The 21,591-nt window shown below is 37.2% G+C and overlaps 1 protein-coding gene across 1 annotated transcript; it reads left to right on the forward strand.

The window, feature by feature from the left end:
- Positions 1–19,800: 19,800 nt before the first annotated feature.
- Positions 19,801–21,373, forward strand: LOC140820221 (putative Peroxidase 48). Its single transcript, XM_073180558.1, has 4 exons — positions 19,801–20,177; positions 20,350–20,538; positions 20,632–20,797; positions 20,883–21,373. The coding sequence occupies exons 1-4, from the start codon at positions 19,836–19,838 to the stop codon at positions 21,371–21,373; spliced, it is 1,188 nt and encodes a 395-aa protein (XP_073036659.1). The 5' UTR covers positions 19,801–19,835.
- The last annotated feature ends 218 nt before the right edge of the window (positions 21,374–21,591 follow it).

The following is a 21,591-nucleotide window of genomic DNA, read 5'->3' on the forward strand; positions in this document are numbered from 1 at the left end:
GTTATACTCTAATTTTTTTTGCAATAATATTATTTTTCATTCTAAATATGAATCGGGTCGACCTGTCTCACGAATATAGATTCGTGAAACCGTATCACAAAATACATTTTTTTTTTCAAATAACAGAGAACTAATAAAATATAAAATTCATAAATATTCCATATGAATTTGATAAATATTCCATATGAATTTGATAAAAATAAGAATACACAAACATTTCTTAATTGTGACAAATAATGTTAAATCTTAATGTGCTTTATTATTATTTTTTTTAATAAAAACTCATATGAGATCGTTTCATTGATCAATTTTGTGAAACAATTATATAACACGACCCAACTCATTAAAACTTTTTATATTTATGTCAACTGTATTATATTTCACTAAAAATATGGATTAAATCAACTTGTCTAACGAATATAAATCCGTGAGAATATCTCATAAGAAACGTATTCTTGTTTTTCTTGTGGAGGAGAAGTAGAAAAGATTGGGGGTAAGGTTTTCTTTTATTCTTTGATTTATAAAAAAATTGTTGTTATTCTATTTTTTCATCCTTAATTTCCAAGAATGGAAGGTAAATCGAAAACTACCATTTTGGCTTACTAAAATGTATCGGAGGTAATAACTTCCTTTTTTATTCAACATCTGGTAATAATAAAGCAATATTTTCTTAATTATATGATTTGTTTCATAAATGGAAGTTACATTAACTTATCCCGTATAGTCCATATAATTCATCCCAATACGTAGAATAAATATATAGTCCCGGAATACTTTTCTTTATATATATTATATTTTTTATCTTAGTAACATTCGATGTGCTCGGCGCAACTAATAATGTGGACATTTAAAAGATGTCCGCATTTGACATAAATATAACAAATGTAGTTTTCACGTTTCAACTCGATCCATATTTTGAATAAAGAGTAATATAGTTTACGTAAAAAATAATAAATTTTCACGAGTAGTAATATGTTAGTATCATAATATTGACCAGTGAAAACGATCTTATAAAAGTTTTACGAAATATAAATTCTTTTAAAAATATGAAGTTCATAGTAGTTGTCCATTTGTATCATATCATAACTATTAATTTGTTGTATGTCAAGTGTGGAAGATAGATTATCTAAATCAGTATTATAAGAAATCATAGTGATCCATTTTAATCTTTTATGATTTAAAATAAGTTTACTATTTTGTAAAGGAATAAAAAATTAATTAGAATTTAATTAACATAAAGACTATGGTTTTATTTAACACTAAAAATATGACCTTTTATTTTATTTAATTAAAATTTATTGGCATCCGACCATCTCAACCTCTACAGACCCCTACTCGATGCATGAAAATCACAAATTCGGGGAAGAAATGAGAACAGGATTCCGTGGGACGCAAATGGGTAGAAGATTGAGAATTTGTGGCTTCTTCCTTCATTAGGATCATGGCGAGTTCACAGAAATCTTTCTCTTCAAATAAATTCTCGATCTCCACGAAACCATCAGTTTTTCTCATGGAAAAAAGGATCACATCCTTAATTACACAGTTAGAAAATGGCAACTTCACTTGGGATCTTCTCCACCACTTTGCGTGGCAATTATGGACACTCGGCATCTCCTTTTTCAGACTAGCAATGCCTTCTTCTTCCAGAAGAATACGCCCTTGGTTCATAGAGTCTACCACCGCAACATTCTTTAGGTTTGGAACAACAACGAGAAGCGCTTTTATATAACAAATCCCCAGCGTGTTATCATGCAGGTAAGATACAACAATATTAAAAAAATCATCCAACATGCGTATACTATCATCGTTTTCACAGTTGTTGGTGAAAACAAGTGTGAAGTTAGATGAATCAGATTTCCACCTAACCAACGATTTAGACTCGCGTGCCGCGTTCCACAATGTACCGAATGAAAATCGAATCGTTACAGATTCAAGGCAGTGGAGTTTTTTCAGAAAGTCTATGATTCCTGGTGGCCAAACAGGAGATACCATATCGGTTGGGATCATTTCGGATGGGATCAGCACAGAGACAGAGCGGGTTTGAAGAACAAGTGCGGCAAAATGCTTGGAGACCGAACGACAAATGCATAACCATTTGGGATCCAAGATTTTGTTGAAAATGGAGATGATTAGCTCCTTTGGAAGACGATGGAAATAGTTTTCTTCAGGCTCCATCATCTTCTCCAAATGGTTCAGAAGATGGAAATGGTTTTCTTCAGACTCCATCATCTTCTTCCAAAGGTTCAGTAGGGTTTTATACTCGTTTGGTGTAACTTCTCCACCTAGTTTTCATGGATTGTAATCTTTCCTTTATTTGGTGTTTGTTTTGAAAGATTTGATTTTGATAAATGTTGTTTGAGTAATAATATACTATTAATTCATTATCATTTTGTTTACAATTTCATTAACTATTAATTATTGATCCAATCCGAATTATTATCCTCTAAGATTCTATTTTTTTATTTTTATTTTAGACAAAAACTTGTGTGAGACGGTCTCACGAGTCGTATTTGAGAGACGGATCTCTTATTCGGGTCATCCATTAAAAAATATTATTTTTTATGTAAAAAATATTACTTTTTATTGTAAATATGGGTAGGGTTGATCCGTCTCATAGATGACAAAAACTTGTGTGAGACGGTCTCACGGGTCGTATTTGTGAGACGGATCTCTTATTTGGATCACCCATAAAAAATAATTATTTTTTTATGCTAAGAGTATTACTTTTTATTGTGAATATGGGTAGGGTTGACTCGTCTCATGGATTATGACCCGTTAGACGGTCTCACATGAGACTCACTCCTCACAGATTATGATTCGTGAGACGGTCTCATATAAGAACAACTCTTTACTTTAAGATGAAAGTCATTAATGTAGGAATTATATCAACCAAGTCTTTCATCTACAAAATATAAATTTTCCACTCGTCCGTTGGCTCATTTTGTGACACCAAGGAAGATTTTTTTCATAGCGCCGTCGGTGATTCGAACTTCCATTGATTCACTCTTGTTTACCTTCAATTATAGTCGTATGGAATGGAGATGACCAAGCTTGGGTATTTTTTTCTATTTAAATTTCAGTTTTACTTCAATCAGGTTTCGCGACATTTTTCATAGTATTTTTTTTTTGTATCACCTGTGGCACGGAGGATGACTCCTCCCTTTTACTAAACCATGGGGAGCCCCTTTTTTCATAGTATTTGAGTTTCAAATATGTATTATATACTAGAAATAATGCACGTCCGAGAAACATTTATTTCGAAATTAGTTTGGTTTAAATGAGTTTTTTGGTAGATTATGTGTGGTTTTAAGTTTTTTTCTAATTTCAGAATTATGGTTAGATTTCCGGTTTTCAAAATTAAAACCGAAGTTTCCGTTCTATACATAATAGAGTAGGTCTCTTGTGAGACGGTCTCACGAATCTTTATCTGTGAGATGGGTAAACCCTACCGATATTCCCAATAAAAAGTAATATTTTTTAATGGATGAACCAAATAAGAGACTCGTATCACAAAATACGATACGTGAGACCGTCTCACATAAATTTTTGCCTATATAATATATGCTAAAGTATTAAATAGGATATGCATTCTCATGAGAAGTTGTTAGCATTATTCATGGACAACAACAATACTTATTTATGAATTCTTGATTTTGATGTGTCAAATAACTAGCAAAATATTTGATTTGTTTTGAATTATTACCTTCTGTTATTGCTGAAAATCGCGATGTAGCTGGGAGGTCAGATCTCGCATGGGAGGCTCGGATCGCACCTTCGAAATCTGGTATCACAAACAAGAACGTTAGAAGGAGGCCAGAAGGTTGTTCCAGCGTAACTCATCCGACTCTCAAGTCAAATAATAGAAAACAGAGAAAATATTGTGTGTGTTTATAATGAGTGAATGTATAATTGAACAAACAATTACTAGAACCTGATACTTATAGGAGAAGAGTCCTTATATGAATGGATTCCTCGAGGGCTAAAAAGGTATTTCATAGAGTCCTTGATGGCTAAAACATATATTTCATAGAGCCCTGATTCTATAGGACTCTAGATTCTCATAATCACGGTTACGATTAGATCAAATCTTTAAAAGCTTTATTTCTGCGGGCTACGTCTTGATGTTCAAGTGGGAGCTCCTCGAGCCCGTCTCATAATCGGATCCCCGTGGGAGCTCGGTCGAGACATCCTCGGTCGATGCGATAACATATTCTGCGAGGTCAGCTCGGACCATGATGAAAGGTCGAGCATATGGGGGCCCGTGCTCCTGATTAATATTTAATGACCAAAAAACCAGGATTTATTAATGTAAACAGCGAAAGCGATTAAAATTTTCCATTTTGGCCCGTGGAAATTTCGGCATTACCTATTCGTATATAGGACATCCTAAAAATTTCCAAACAACACAAACAACATTTATATACTCGAAATAAAGTCATAACATCAATTCACAAACCTATAGTCCGCACTGGTCAGGACTAGCATATACAGAGCCGACAAAGCTCTCTCACACAACAACAATCCAAAACATCGTAAAAATAACGGTACAGCTACACATGCATTCCCTGGAAAAAATATGACTCTATAATATAATATCTCGGAACTCTCAATCACAATCCAACTACTGGGCACCGCTACCTGACGCTCCACCAGACACTGACGCTCCACCAGACACGTCAAATCTTCCTGGATAACCTGCTATAACATCAAAACAACAACATCATAAAAAAAAACGAGGGGTCAGGCCCCAGTACGACGAACCAGTAATATTACGACAAATATAACTGACATGAAATAACATCAAGTAAAATGCGATGCAATGCAATGCGTGAAAGGTAACAACTGTTAATGGATACCAAACGGAGTCCAAATGAATCGCATCAACAACAGTAACAGTGGCCACCCGTGCCAGGAACGCAGCAACACAACATCAAGTCGCCACTCATCCATGCATGTAGCATCGAGGGTACGGGAGCTACCCGCTCAGCCCTCATGCAAGTCATCAGGAGTGCTAATCCTACCCACCCGCTCCATCGATGACGCAACAACTCGATAGATCAATATCAATATCAATAGCAATCAAAGGAGTCAAGGCTCGAAATGCTATGCATTAATAGTGTCAACTCAAATAAATGCATGAATGCAATCACATATTCACATAAGCACATAAGGCACGTCACAACTCATTACAAAGTATTTAACGTCATTTCACATCATATAACGTCATAATAAAATAGTTCATGCGTACATCAACTGAACACTTAATTTACTACTGAAATTTCTTAAAGATTTCTCAAAGAATCCAATCATATGGCAATTAATACATTTCATATCAAATTCCATTTATTTTTTTTCAATATTTCATAATTTAGCCGATTAATTTGGGAATTTATGATTTTTGAAATGTTAAATCGTTATTGGGATGTGTTTATAGCATTAGAAATAGAAAATGAAAATTTTGGAAATTCCTAGAAAATATCGAAAATTTCAGATTTGGTATGATTGAATTTTCGGAATTTCAATTTGTATATTATTGATGAATTTAGGTTTATTAAGTTAATAAATCGTTATATTTGACTTTTCGATGAGTTTCGAAATTTTAAAGCCTAAATTATGGATTTTCGGACCTTTTATCATAAGGACCCGATGACTCAGCCGCGGCCCCACTCACAGGACTCCTCCCCCCTGGCAGGAAAGTCCATGCCTCCCCAGGTTTCCATCCCATGACCTCCAGGACAAGTACATGGATCTTTAAAACCCGGTAACCACTTGAGCTGCGGCAAGATCCATGTACTTGTTCTGGAGGTCATGGGATGGAAACCTGGGGAGGCATGGACTTCCCTGCCAGGGGGGAGGAGTCCTCTGAGTGGGGCCGTGGCTGAGTCGTCGGGTCCTTACAGGGCACATCTTTCTGATCGACGAAATTATGGAAGCATGGGAGGTCGGTTTGGATGATCTCTCGGATGACCTTCCAACGAATCTGCTTAGAACGAGTCTTTGGTGGGCCCTTAGATCTGACAGTTTCAGGTTAATGAGTTGACCTCCTGACGGGCTCTGACCATGAAGATGACCTTCCAAAACTCTGCATATTGGGCCTCATTTCACTTGGGTTATCGAGAGTGGGCCGAGCTCCTCCCCTGGGCTATCACCTTCATTTAATTAATTTTCCATCATTTTTTTTTGTAAAATAATTTTTAGAAACTAATTTTTAAAAAATGTTGCGCGTTTTCCGCTCGCAAGCACGGGTTGTCAAGTTTTAGTATAAGGAAGTAGAGTATCGTTCCCCCGAGGAGTGTAAACTAAAATATATCAGTGCTTGTAATTGAAATAGTCATGATTTTATCTTGAAAAATCAATAAAGGGTTGGTTCGTTTTAAACACTTTAAGTGCAAGTAACTAGTTAATCTAATCACCGAATGGAGAATATATTACTGAGAGAAAATATCTAGATGAGTGATTTCACTAAGTTTACACGATAATTTCCTGGTTGAATTTATATTCATGAGTTCCTATTATTTAATGACCAAGAACATTTAATTATTTTATTCTCCCTTACCCAATGACGAATAAATTGTATCAATCAAACTTCGATTAAAAAATTCCTAATAAGAATCTAAATTTAATTGATAAATGAAATAATGTTCTTATCTAAACATCGCTAAAGTTATATGCCTTCCGAATGATATAAACATTCAATGATCCATCTCTAATGATCTATAATCTGAGTCCTCTCCTGAGTTGTAGAATTAATCAGACAACGTACAATTTATAGCCTGTAAATCGCAGTCAAATAAACACAAAGAAACACAATTAAACCAAACAGAATTCAATCATAAAAATAACCACGTCAAATCATCGTGTCCACAAAGTTACATCATCCTCTAAAATGAAAAATTAGTTCATCACGAAATCTAAACAGAAACAAGAAATGTTCAAAGTTTTAGACATCGCAAAATAATAAAATAAAGAAGCGAAGAATAGTTGACAAATCAGAAATTCCGTCTCTGTCCCCAGATTCGTCGTTCTTCGTCTTCGTTATCAATCTTCGTCCTTCATTCCGTTCCGTGCATGTGTTTGTTCTATGTGCCTTTTTTCTCCCAAAGGCGGCCTTCCTCTTTCTTACCTACCATCTCGTCTTTTTAAATTGCGAAGTCTAACTTCTGTACGCATCTTGCACGCGGTTGCGCATGATGTGGTGTAGCCGTCGCGAGGTTCTACTCTATTGCATGTATCTGCCCGCACGGTCGCGCTTGATGTAGCGCGATCGTGCGCGAGGTTTTGCTCGCTTTCTTTATTCTGCACTGCGCGGTCGTGCGTGATGTGCCGCGACCGCACGCGCACTACTGTTGTTCAGCTTCTTTCCTATGCACGCAGCTGCGCACTTCTTGGTGCGTTTTTGCGCACAGCTCTGTTTTCTTGGTCCACTTGGCTTCGTGTACATTTTTCTCCATTCCTATAATGACAATAAAAAAATCAAAAATGCATAATTCCGTCCGAAACTAACATAATTCAATATGGATTCTTATACAAATTGAGTGCAAATCTTGCACTTATCAATAAACATCTTTGCATGTTCTCCCATCAAGATTTTGGAATGTATATCTTCCGATAATAAACAAATAAGGAGATTCATTTTATTTTATTTTATTTTCTAAAAACTTTCAGGTTATTATAAGAATGATACAAAATACATGTAAATAAGATATAGTTTAGCTGCATATTAAAAATAATGAAAATACATTCTTATATAAAAATATAATCAACACCATCTTTTTTTAAAATCAAAACTAAAAGCAACCGTCAAAATTTTTAATCAAATAAATGAGACAATGCATGATCTAACTGTTCAGAAACTAATTTTGCAAGCATGAGACTCTTAGCGGTTGTGTACTCAACAACTTTGACTCTATATAAGAACCCCGTCATCGTCCTATCACCGTCACGTCACGTCGTAACCTATCGAAACTTATCAATGGTGTCGGATAGCACTTCTCATCTCTCTCCCAAAATACTATGTTTTGTTCTCAATAAATGTGAGTCGAAAACCCTCTGCTTGAGTTCTTTAACTTCCAAATAAGTGACTGGGCTAGTTTTGAGACAAAACACGTCAAGATTCAACTGCATACTCATGACGATGTCGTCCCTGACTCCGTTCCTGTCTGGCCATCAGGGATGCTGAACTTTCTACGGCGTTTCTCCTGCATCGATGTAGTGCCCCTTGAATTCACTCCAGATGGTGTTCATCCACATAACCAGCAGCCTCTATTGAGGTGGTGCTGCATCGACACTGCATTTATTTTCCTCCAGGGGAATAAGCTTCTCAAAAATAAGTTCGTTTTCAAGATTTTGCAGTGTCTGTTGAAGAAAATATTTCAGTTGACAAGTCATCTGAAATTCACACTATTTTTGAAGGCTCTATTCGCTGTGTGAAGTTATATCTTCGTTACGCGGCTGATATAACCAGCATAATTCTCAATTTGAAAACAGTGATTGTGGAAGACTCTGTAGGCAGAGTATATGTAAAAAAAGACAATCGTTGAGGGAAAATTCTAAATTTCAATGGTGGATGAGACTGATTTACACATCCACATCCCTATGCCTTCGATTGTTAAAATATGGTGGTCACCGGTTCTCACGGTACCTGGATTTCTGCTCCAGGAGGTCACTGTTATGACCTCTCGGATAATATCATCTGAATTCCCTAATGGTGTTGCACCACTTCCCTCGTTGTCAGAGGATATTTGGAGTACACTTTGTGATGTTGTGATGAAGAAAAAATGCACAGAACTTGGAGGCTTTTTTTTCATGAGTATCAATTTGAACCTCCTGCTGCTGGTGGTAATTGATAACAATTTACACTATCAGCTTTTCATTTCGTTCGATGAACTGTAATCTTTCATTGATTTGGTTTTTGTTTCGCTTGGTTTACTGTAATCTTTCATTGATTTGATGTTTGTTTTTAAAGATTTGATTTGATAAATGTTGTATGCCTCAGCATCTCCTTGAGTAATTCATATATATAATTATATGGTTACAAATGATAGCATTGTTTGATGTGATATACTGTTGTGCTCTCAAACTCTAAACCTAAAATTTTAGGTTCGAAAATGACTTTATTGAATGAATGATATCGTGGCTTTATACAAAACATAAATGTAGAACAAAATGGAAACGTTACAGGAATGATTCAAACCTAATCTACAACACTAGGACATTATTAACTGAAGTAGCAAGTGAAGTGTGACCAAGTCTAATTTACTTAGTCACAAAGACATCAACATATCTTCCCTTAAATTGACCTTAAAATTGATGTCAATTTATCTCTGGTACTAAAAAAACTCCAAGCAGCTCCCTTAATCTTGTGAACACCTCCAGCTTCAAGGGCTTAATCATAATGTCAGCATACTGATCTTTTGAACCACAACGCATAATAATTGTTCACTTACTTTGTTCATGACCAAGCTTTTCGAGAATCCATTTTATCCACACACTCTAACATGAGCAAGAAGCTGCTGCTATGAACACAGCTTCAGTGGTGGAGAGAATGACTACCAGTCGTTTCGTTGAGGACCATGCTACTGCACATGAGCTAAGCAAAAACACGTACCCCGACGTACTTTTCCGATCCTCTACTTCTCCCTCATAGTCGCTATCTGAGTAGGCCACCAACTTCTCTTCTCCACCTCTCTTGTAAAATATTCCCAACTCAGTAGTACCCTTTAAGTAACAAAAAACCTTCTTCACCGCTTGCTGATATAATTATGTCCGCTTCTCCATGAACCTGTTGATCAAGCTCACCACAAATGTTAACTCAAGTTGGGCGGCAGTTAAATACATGATATTGTCCCACCATTTGTTTATAAGCAGTAGCATCAACACTGAAACCATCTTCATATCTTCCAAGTTTAAACCCTGGTACTACTGGATTTTTCATAGAATTGCAATGCTCCAAGCCAAACCTCTCAAGAACTTCACTAGATATTGTCCGCTTTGGCCTGAGGCCTCATGGCTTTAAAACGCGTCACAAGGGGTTGCTACACGCTCATTTAAATGCCCAGCATCTCTCCCATGGTTTAGCGATGTGATATTTTGCCTAAGGGCCTTCACCCCCCCTTCCGAGACTCATAGTCCACGCTGAGGTTTGCCTCACCAGACCAAATTCATGCGGTGTCTCTCTAATACCAAATGCTGTGGGACCCTTAATTCCTAATTGTTATTACAATGCAATTTGATTAGAATTAATTAATTACAGTGGAAAACAAGTTTAGTTTTTTTTCACAAAAATCCCAAAATATATTATTTGAATACTAAAAATAGTATTTCATCTCACATCATAAAATATACACACATATCATCAGAACCAATTACATACAAACAACTCATATCCTCGGAACATGCCTCGGTATATAGATACATATACATATATAATGGGATAGACCATTAAACCTTAAATCAACTGTGACTCCCTCCAGAAATATCATCTCCGGCCTCCTAATAATCTGAAGTATCTGCCATTGAGCAAAAGTGGTCAACATGAAAGTTGTAGACCTATGTATTAGTTTTCATTTGCCACCAACCTCACTCAATTTGGATATAGGATGCGATAGTTATGCTCATTATATCAAAATGTGTAACTGCAGGAACTGCAAAGCACACGATACACTTCAGGATGATTTTGCCTCTATTTCCAAATTGATTTGGACAAAACTCAAAATATGAATGTTTTAGTACTATGTATTAGTTTTCTAATGAAATTAATCTCATTTAATTTGGACTAATATTCAGATAATTAAGCTAAAACCCGTAAAATATGTCACTTTTCTATTGCGGTTCAGCACACCATTCAGGCACAAATCAATATATAATACAATATTTCATTATCACCACCTATTTTCTCAATTTCATTCTCAATTATATACCTTAGCTGAAATCTCACATCGCTAAACCACGGGAGAGATGTTAGGCATTTAAATGAGCGTGTAGCAATCTCTTGTGACGCGTTTTAAAGCCGTGAGATCTCGGGCCAAAGCGGACAATATCACAAGTAGGCTGTGCCGTGATATTTGGTATCAGAGCAACTTCGTGCGAGTTCGGGATGGTGTGGCAAACCTCAGCGAAGACTGCTCGGTCCCAAAAGTGGGGGTGAGTCCTTAGGCGAAATAGCACGGAAGAAATGTTGGGCTTCAAATCAGATTGAGAAAAGAGATACTTCAGACTCTTACCGTCCAAATAAAGAACAAACTTTTCTCCATATTAAAAATGGTGCCAAATCTTCAGAGCAAACACAATGGCGGACAATTCCAGATCACGAACATGATAACGAGTTTCATGATATTTCAATGGACGAGATGCATAAGCAAACACTTTACCATGTTTTATCAGAATACATCACAAATCTTTACCAGATGCATCTGTACACACTATAAATCATCTGATACCTGAGAGAATAATAAGCATAGGTGTTGTGGTTAATCTCGTACACTCATTTAAATGCACATCATCTCTCTCGTGGTTTAGCGATATGAGATTTCTCCCAAGGGCCTTCACCCCCCTTTTCGGGACTTAGCGTCCTTGCTGAGGTTTGCCCCACCATTCCAAACTCACGTGGAGTCAATCTGATACCAAATGTCACGACCCAGCCAACTTGTAATATTTTCTGTTTTGTCCTGAGGTCTCACGGCTTTAAAATGCATCGCAACGTGCGGCGCCCACACACACCGGCTCTCATACCAAATGTTATGACCCAAACCACTTGTGATATTGTCCGCTTTGGCACGAAGGCATCAGGGCTTTAAAACGCGTCACAACATGCGGCTCCCACACACTGGCTCTGATACCAAATGTCGCCCAGCCTACTTGTGATATTTTCTACTTCGGCTCGAGGCCTCACGTCTTTAAAATGCGTCACAACGTGCGGCGCCCACACACTGGCTCTGATATCAAATGTAATGGCCCAACCCACTTGTGACGCGTTTTAAAGCCGTGAGACCTCGGGTCAAAGCGGACAATATCACAAGTGGGCTGGGCCGTGACATTTTGTCTGCTTTGGCCCGAGGCCTCACGCCTTTAAAACGCGTCACAAGTGGCCTAAGCCGTCACATTTGATATCAGAGCGATATTGTCCGCGTGAGTTTGGGATGGTGGGGCAAACCTCAGCGAGGACGCTTATTCCCCAGAAGGGGGGGGTGAAGGCTCTTAGGTGAAATCCCACATCGTTAAACTACGGGAGAGATTCTGCGCATTTAAATGAGCGTGTAGCAACCCTTGTGACGCGTTTTAAAGCTGTGAGGCCTCGGGCCAAAGCGGACAATATCAAAAGTGGGCTGGGCCATGACATTTGGTATCAAAGCGACTCCACGTGAGTTTGGGATGGTGGGGTAAATCTCAGCGAGGATGCTGAGTCATAGAAAGGGGGGATTGAGGCCCTTAGGCGAAATCCAACATCGTTAAACCACAAGAGAGATGTTGGACATTTAAATGAACGTGTAGCAACCCTTTGTAACACGTTTTAAAGTCGTGAGGCCTCATGCCAAAGCGTACAATATCATAAGTGGGCTGGACTATGACATTTCGGGTGAAGGTCCTTAGGCGAAATCCCACATCGCTAAACCACGGGAGAGATGCTGTGCATTTAAATGAGCGTGTAGCAACCTCTTGTGACATGTTTTAAAGTCGTGAGGTCTCGGGCCAAAGCAGACAATAACACAAGTGGGCTGGGCCGTGATATTTTGTATTAGAGCGACTCCGCATGAGTTTGGGATGGTGTGGAAAATCTCAGTGAGGACGCTGAGTCCCTGAAAGGGTGGGTGAAGGTCCTGAGATGAAATCTCACATCCGTAAACCACGGGAGAGATGCTGGACATTTAAATGAACGTGTAGCAACCCCTTGTGACGCGTTTTAAAGTCGTGAGACCTCGGGCCAAAGTGGAAAATATTACAAGTACGCGGCGCCGTGACTAAAACGGTGACGATGGAAAACCCTGTAGACAGAGTATTTATCAAAGAAAAGACAATCGCTGAGGCAAAAGATGAGAATGATTCACCCATCCACAGCATTGTGCCTTATATCGTTCGTATATGGTTGTCACCAGTGCTTACTGTGCCTGAATTTCTGCTCCAGGAGATCACTGTTATGACCTCCCAAATAATATCATCTGAATTCCCCAACATTGTTGCAAAGCTTCTCTCATTGTCAGAGGAGAGTTGGAAAATACTATGTGATGTTGCGACGAAGGAAAAATACGCTAAACTTTCATGTGTTTATTGCGAGAATATCAATTTGAACCATCTGATGCTGGTAATTGATTTTTTCGAACTTGTAATCTCATCTCTCATTTTCGCTTGTTCAGAAGCAAAATTTTCATTTACCTTGCAATCTCAGCTCTCCTTTTCGCTTGTTCTGTGATCTCGGACACTTATCTAAACCCTAAACCTTGACGGGTTCTGAACATTAAGATAACCCCCAGGATTCTCTGAATATTGGGCTTGAATTTATCTAAGATATCGAGAGTGGGTAGAGCCTATCCCTAGTGTATCACTTCCCGACAATAAGTTGGTTTTTAAAGATTTTTGAGTTTCTGTTGATGAACAGATTTTTCATCTAAATTCACGCTATCTTTTAAGGTTCTGTCTACTATGCTAAGTTACATATATGATACTTGAGTGATGTAATCAACATAATTTCTAATTTGAAAACGGTGACGGTGAAGGACCCTGTAGGCAGAGTATTTGTCCGAGAAAAGAGAACAGCTGAGGGAAATACTGTGTGATGAAGGAAAAATATTTGTCAGAGTAGACAGAACCTGTAGGCAGAGTATTTGTCATTTGAATTCCCCATCAGTGTTGCAACGCTTCCCTCGTTGCAAGAGAAGATTTGGAAAATACTGTGTGATGAAGGAAAAATATGCTGAACTTGTAGGTCGTTTATTTCAGAAATATGAATTTGAACCCCCTGCTGTTGGTAATTGATTTTGTCGAACTTTTAATCTCAGCTCTCTTTTTCGCTTGTTCAGAAGAAATATTTGCATTTAACTTGCAATCTCAGTTTTCCTTTTCGCTTTTTCTGCGAACTCGGACAGTTTTCTAAACCCTAAACCTTGACGGGGTCTAGACATTAAGATGACCTTCCGGGATTCCCTGAATATTGGGTCCGAATTCATCTGGGCTATCGAGAGTGGGCCAAGCCTAACCCCTAGGGTATCACTTTTTGACAATAAGTTGGTTTTTAAATTTAATTTGTTGATGAAAAGATTTCTCATTTTGAAATTCACGCTATCTGTTAAGGTTCCGTCGATTATGCCATGTTACATCTGCGTTACGTGAGTGATGTAATCAACATAATTTCTAATTTGAAAACATTGATGATGGAAGACCCTGTAGGCGGAGTATTTGTCCAAAAAATACAATTGTTGAGGGACAATTCCAAATTCCTGTGGTGGATGAAACTGATTCACCCATCCACAACACTTTGCCTTCGATTGTTCGTATATGGTTGTCACCGGTGCTTACGGTGCCTGGATTTTTGCTCCAGCATGTCTTTGTTAAGACCTCCCAAATAATATATCTGAATTCACCAATAGTGTTGTAACGTTTCCCTCGTTGCCAGAGAAGATTTGAAAAATACTAAGTGATGTTGTGATGAAAGACAGTTATGCTGAACTTGCAGGTCGTTTATTTCAGGAATATCAATTTGAACCCCCCTGTTGATGGTCTTTTCGCTTGTTCAGAAGAAAAAGTTACATTTAACTTGCAATCTCAATTCTCTTTTTCGCTTGTTCTGCGAACTCTGACAATTTTCTACACCCTAAACCCTGACGGGCTCTAGACATTAAGACGACCTTCCAGGATTATCTGAATATTGGGCTCGAATTCATCTGGGCTATCGAGAGTGGGTCGAGCCTATCTCCTAGGGCATCGCTTTCGACAATAAGTTGGTTTTTAAATATTTTTAAGTTTCTGTCATGAAAAGATTTCTCATATGAAATTCACGCTATCTTAAAGGTTATGTCCACTATGCGTTATATCTGTGTTTCGTGAGAGATGTAATCAACATAATTCTTAATTTGAAAACAGTGACGGATGAAAGACAATATAAGCAAAGTATTTGTCCAAGAAAAGACAATCGCTGAGGCAAAATTCCAAATTCATGTGGTGGATGAGAATGATTCACCCATCCACGACACTATGACTTCGATTGTTCATATATGGTGGTCTCTGGTGCTTACCGTGCCTGGATTTTTGGTCCAGGAGATCACCGTTAAGACCTTCCAAATAATATCATCTAAATTTCCAACATTGTTGCGACGCTTCCCTCGTTTCCAGAGCAGATTTGGAAAATACTATTTGATGTTGTGACGAAGAAAAAATACGCTGAACTTGCAAGCCGTTTATCTCGGGAATATCAATTTGAACCCCTTACTGCTGGTAGTTGATTTTGTCGAACTTGTAATCTCCGCTCTCCTTTTCGCTTGTTCAGAAGCAAAATTTGCATTTATCTTGCAATCTCAGCTCTTCCATTCGCTTGTTCTTGTATCTCTGACACTTCTCTATAATTGTTCTTCTCGTAGAATCATTAGTGGCTTTTTGTGGTTGTAGTCCTTGTAAAGTTCTCTGAGCCACAGAGCCCACTGAGCTCCTCTCTCCTCTTTCCAATAATCCTTTTTAGTCGTAAAAGCAGTCAGTTTCATCAAAAAAGGTTATGAAAATTCGTTGTTGAGCAGGGAAGTTAAACATACCTTGTTTTCATACAGTTCTTCCAAGCATTCTCACTTAAGATGTAACAGACAACGAATTTGATGATCTTTCATTGATTTGGTGTTTGTTTTTTAAAAATTGATTTGATAAATGTTGAAAATCTACAACTCATTATCTCCTTGAGTAATTCATTATCATTTTAAGGTTTACAATTTCATTAACTAATTATTGATCCAATCCAACTTATTATCATCTAAGATTCATTTTTTTAAGAATTTTAAGATGAAAGTTATTAACGTAGGAGTTATATTAAATGTCGTCAATAACATGAGCAGCATGTATCAACCAAGTCTTTCGTATACAAAATCTAAATTTTCCACTCCTCCATTGGCCCATTTTGTGACACAAAATCCGACAAAATAGTGAAGCTTTACAAATTTTAAAGAAATTTTGGGTATCAAATAACACTTCATTTTATTTTATTTTTATTTTGCATTGCCTTCAGAAATGGCTAGCCAAAAAAAAATAAATTAAACGAGGTTGTTTATACTTGTTTTTATTTTATTTGTATTTAATAATGACTGAATTTTTTTTATATTTTTAGATATTTTAATGAAATTTCGAGTAATTAGGGGATGCATGTGTTGGCATCGTGTAATATATATTATTTGATATTAATAGTTTTTGTCGATCTAAGTCAAATTCTTGAGTTTTCAGTATTATGCCAGGGAATGTGATTTTTTAGATCATGCACCCAGAAGGGAAAGTGGTGTTGAGAGGGTTTGCAATAAAGTAATACTCTAGCATAAAAGTGCTGGGGACCAATGATGTCTCATATGACCCGTGAGACCGTCTCACAAAGTTTTGCTACAGATAATGTGAGAGTTTTTAAATTTTTAAATTTGAAAAATTTTAGGGATGTGGTAGTTGAGAATAAAATAATTATATTTTCCATTTAATGAGAAATATTACTTTGTAAAATTGAATGGTCATTTTTTTAAAATTCAATTGTTGTGACATAGTTGGACCACTAAGAATATCAAGCTTTATATATACTCGTAAAAAATGCACATGTGTTGTATATGTTATTATTATTCTTAATTTGATCAAATAATACTAAATAATTAACATGAAATTATTTTCAATTTAGAAGAGTTGTTCGATTTAAAAAGAAAGTTTTGTTTAGATTTTTTTATGTAGATATAAAGTGGCTTGAGGAGATTTTTAGTATGATAAGAAGGGTAATTATGAAATTAAATATTTTAGTGTCCTCTAAGGTAGATATTCTAAGAGTCTCACACTTAATAATATAGTATAAAAAAATATAGATTTATATTGATTTTTAATTGAATTAATCACTTAAACCTAACCGAAGTGTAACAAAAGAAAATCAAACGGGATTGAAACAAAATTATTTGATTTTTGGCAATGTTTTAATTAAAAGCGATAGACGAGCGACCACTCACCTCCTAGCTCCTAGGAGACGTTTTGACGGTTTTTCTTTTTTTTTACCTAAATATATAACTCCTCTTTTTCATCTACATATTTCTCTAATAATTTCTTGATTCAGACTCAAAATTAATTACATATTATTCATCTTTATCCGATATAAATTGATTGAAAAATACATCGAACGAACTTTTTTAAAAAAATTAAAATTTCCTACGATGTTTTAAAATTCGGGCGAGTGCTCGGCGCCTGGACGCTGCCTATGCTGCACTTTTTTTGAACGAAAACGAAGGTCAATAAATGATACCAAATGGACCTTTGCAGTTTTCCAGTTGTAGAATGAAATTCAACAATGCCATACTTACGGTGTCGGCAAAATTGTCTTCGATGGGAAGGGAAAAGGTAGGTTCGGAAGAGGCTTCTTCCTTCATCAAACTTATGGCGAGTTCACGGTATTCTTTCTCTTCGAATAACTTCTCCGCCTTGAAAACAGCGCAAGCCTCATTTTTTTGGACTGAAAAAAGGGTCACATCCTTCATCACACATCTAGAAAATGGTAGTTTCACTTGGGATGTTTTCCACCACTTTACATAGCATTCATGGAGACCCTCCGATGGCTCTTTTTTCGCGCTAGCAATGTCTTCTTCTTCGAAAACAACACTCCCCTGGTTCAAAGAGTCCACTACGGAAACTTTCTTTACGTTAGGAAGAACAGCAAGAAGCTCTTTGATATAAGAAAACCTCAAAGTGGCATCCTGCAGGTGAGTTAAAATCTGGCGAAAAAATTGCTTTACTATGCATGTACCTGTGGCCTCCGTGCATGTGCTACCATCATCAGATGAAGCTACGCAATTCCTGACTAAAACAAAGATGAAGCTAGATGAATCCGATTTCCACCTAAGTAAAGGTGGAGATCTATGCTTTCTCATCCAGCCAGTGTTGGATTTACGGAATGAAAATCGAATGGTTACAGATTCAACGCAATGAAGTTTTTTCAAGAAGCTAGCAACTCCTGGTGGCCAAACAGGATCAGCAGAAAACAATGGAACCCCACCAAATGGGAGAACGGCGGTTGGAATTCGCACAGAAACGAAGCAGGTTCGAAGAACAAGTGCAGGCGAAATGCTTGGAGACCGAACAGCAAATGCACAGCCATTTGGCATCTGAGATTTTGTCGAAAACGGAGATGATTAGCTCCGGTGGAAGACGATGGAAATGGTTTTCTGCTGCAAAGATTTGGGACTCCATCATTTTCCTTCAAGTGGAATAGAACTTTTTATAGTCGTATGTTGTTACTTTTCCACCTAGTTTTGATGGATTGCGATCTTTCCTTGATTTGGTTTTATCCTTTTACCTTGTTTTGATCGATCTTAATATTTAGATGTTTACGTGTGATCACTCAAACAAATTAAGCAATTTACAATATTGCCACTATTTTTAAATTTTGGAGGTTTTAAATATCTTGTATAGATTACATCATCTCTGACATTTTTTTTTCTAATGGATTTGAAATTCAAAATTCTTAATCCATACAAAAGTAAACATAATGTGTTTGCATTCAAATTAAAATCCAAATAATTATGACAAAAATTTGTGTGAGACAGTCTCACGGGTCGTATTTTGTGGGACGGATCTCTTATTTGGGTCATCCATGAAAAAATATTATTTTTTATGCTAAGAATATTAATTTTAGAGTGAGTCTCATGTGAGACCGTCTCACGGGTCATAATCTGTGAGACGGGTCAACCCTACCCATATTCACAATAAAAAGTAATACTCTCAGCATAAAAAGTAATACTTTTTCATGGGTGACCCAAAAAAGAGATCTGTCTCACAAATACGACCCGTGAGACCGTCTCACACAAGTTTTTGCCTTAATTTTATTGTGAATATCGGTAGGGTTGACCCATCTCACAGATAAAGATTCGTGAGACTGTCTCACAAGAGCCTACTCAATAATTATAACTAAAATAAATCCAGTTGCTTCTAATTTCTCTTTATTTCATTTCTTCCAAAAATTTGTAAATTATTGTTATTAAATCATATATGAGTGGGTCTCATGTGAGACCGTCTCACGGATCATAATCTGTGAGACGGGTCAACCCTGCTCATATTCACAATAAAAAGTAATACATTTTCATGGATGACCCAAATAAGAGATCCGTCTCACGAATACGACCTGTGAGACCGTCTCACACAAGTTTTTGCCATCATATATATAACAATAAGATGTGTAGGATCCAATCTATATATACAAGTAAAAGCAAAAATTTTTACATAAAAAATATTAATATTTTTTCATAAATCGGGTCGACACAATAGAGTCGTCTTATCAGACAATCTTACAAAAGTTTTGTAAAAATATTATTACTAAGCGGCGCAATATCATTTTAAAAATGAAATGATAAATTCCAGCATAAATAATATATATATTTTTAAAATAAATTATATCCCACTAATTTGTAATTTGTCGAATAACTCCTCCAATCTCGCGTTTCAATTTACAGTAACACAAGGGTACCTAAGTCAATTCACCTTTGTCCATTCCCGCTTCTCAACAGAATAACGACTTGGCTTCACAAGTCCCATTAAACTCATTTCCGCCACTCAAATCTTCTGCACAGCAAACACAATTAATCGCAAACTCCATTGCAGAAATTGAGAAGTCGGATTTTTCAGTTGAAGTTCTTGGCATGGATTTCACTAGAAAACTGAGTTTTCTTGTGTTTCTGCTGTGTGTTTTGATCTCTCTCAAGAACCAAAGTGCGGAAACTAATAGAAAGGGTGTGTTTCAGAATGCAGATTACTCTCGAGAAGATCCGCCTTCGATTCTCGGGGATATATCGATCGATAGAAAGCTCCAAGAAATCGAAATAGGGGACCCTCCTCATGAATGGCTCAGGTATGATTACTATAATGAATCTTGCCCGTTCGCTGAGCAGATAATCCGGTCAATTGTTCGAGAGTTGTATGAGCTGCGGCCCGATGTCGCCCCGGCTCTGCTGAGACTTGCCTTTCATGATTGCTTTGTGGAGGTAAGTTTTCTTCTGTTTTTACTTATTTGATTATGAAATTAAGATTTCTTTTGGCAATATATTTCTTTCGATTTTCTCCATGATTCCCATTGTTCTTGTTCTTGAGCCGCGATTATTTGTTTGCATTTAATAAAAATTGTATACTCTGTTACTCTGCCCAATTTTTGCATAGGGATGCGATGCCTCAGTTTTACTGGATGCTACTGATGTAATGGAGAGTGAAAAAGACTCTCCACCGAATGTATCCTTAAAGGGCTTTGAAGTTATCGACGTTATCAAATCCGAGCTTGAAGAATCGTGCCCTGGAGTCGTTTCTTGCGCGGATATTCTTGTTTTGTCAGCTAGAGAAAGTGTTCTTCTTGTAAGCCTTCCCCTGAGATTTTAATACATGTTCGACTGCGTGTTTGTAAATATTTGAATCTTTTTTTTCATCTCTTACATGTTGACATTTCAGGCTGGTGGCCCTTTCTATCCTCTGTACACTGGTAGAAAAGACAGCACGGTGTCGTTTTTCGAAGAAGCCACATACGAGCTCCCTAGTCCGCAAGATCATCTCTCGAAAACCATTGAATCGTTTTCAACTAGAGGATTTGATGAGAGAGAGACTGTCAGTTTATTAGGTATACTATATTAAATTCACATCCTTTCCTTAAAAATCACAGGTTGTTTGGTGTTATATAACTCTTGTTTCATGATACGTTGTAGGTGCCCACAGCACTGGAACAATTCACTGCAAGTTCTTCCTCAACCGGCTCTACAACTTCAGTGGAACAGATGGACCAGACCCATCTCTAGATACCGAATTTCTTGAGCAGCTAAGGTCCACATGCAATCGAAGTCATGCCCTGCCGGCACCATCACCGTCACCGTCGTCTTCGCCTTCTCCTTCATCAACATTGCATATTTTATCAAACACCACCTTATTTCAAGATCCGGGGATGAAGATGGATTACGAGGGACCTAGAAAAAGTTTCGGTCTATTATACTACCGGAGTCTTCTGCAAGGCAAAGGATTGCTCTTTGTTGATCAGCAGATGACATCTGGGGAAGAAACTGAGACTTGGGTTCGAGCATATGCATCAGATATCACACTGTTTCAGAGGGATTTCGGCCTCACAATGATCAAGCTTTCTGATCTTGGGGTTCGGACCTCACCGATGGGTCAGGTCCGGCTTAATTGCCGAAAAGTGAACTAAAATTTCGTGTACACGAAATCTGTTGAATTCTGAAGTTGGTTTTCAATGTTATATTTCATGATTCATTTACTGAAATTTCCATTCTATTCTGTATCTTAGCCTTTGGATTTCGCTGGCCAATTTATCAATGTCCAAAAATTTCTACCAAGAAACAATGATCTCGGTGGATCATCACTGAACTTCATTCAAGATACAATTGTTTTACTAATAAAACAGTA

Source organism: Primulina eburnea, chromosome 18, assembly GCF_022965805.1.
Source record: "Primulina eburnea isolate SZY01 chromosome 18, ASM2296580v1, whole genome shotgun sequence".
NCBI classification, from domain to species: domain Eukaryota; kingdom Viridiplantae; phylum Streptophyta; class Magnoliopsida; order Lamiales; family Gesneriaceae; genus Primulina; species Primulina eburnea.

Bases quoted from the DNA above. Each gene is read 5' to 3' on its own strand.
- LOC140820221 (XM_073180558.1), top strand. From the start codon at position 19,836: ATGGATTTCACTAGAAAACTGAGTTTTCTTGTGTTTCTGCTGTGTGTT. The intron at 20,178-20,349 runs GTAAGTTTTCTT...ATTTTTGCATAG, and splicing joins TTCATGATTGCTTTGTGGAG to GGATGCGATGCCTCAGTTTT. The intron at 20,539-20,631 runs GTAAGCCTTCCC...TTGACATTTCAG, and splicing joins CTAGAGAAAGTGTTCTTCTT to GCTGGTGGCCCTTTCTATCC.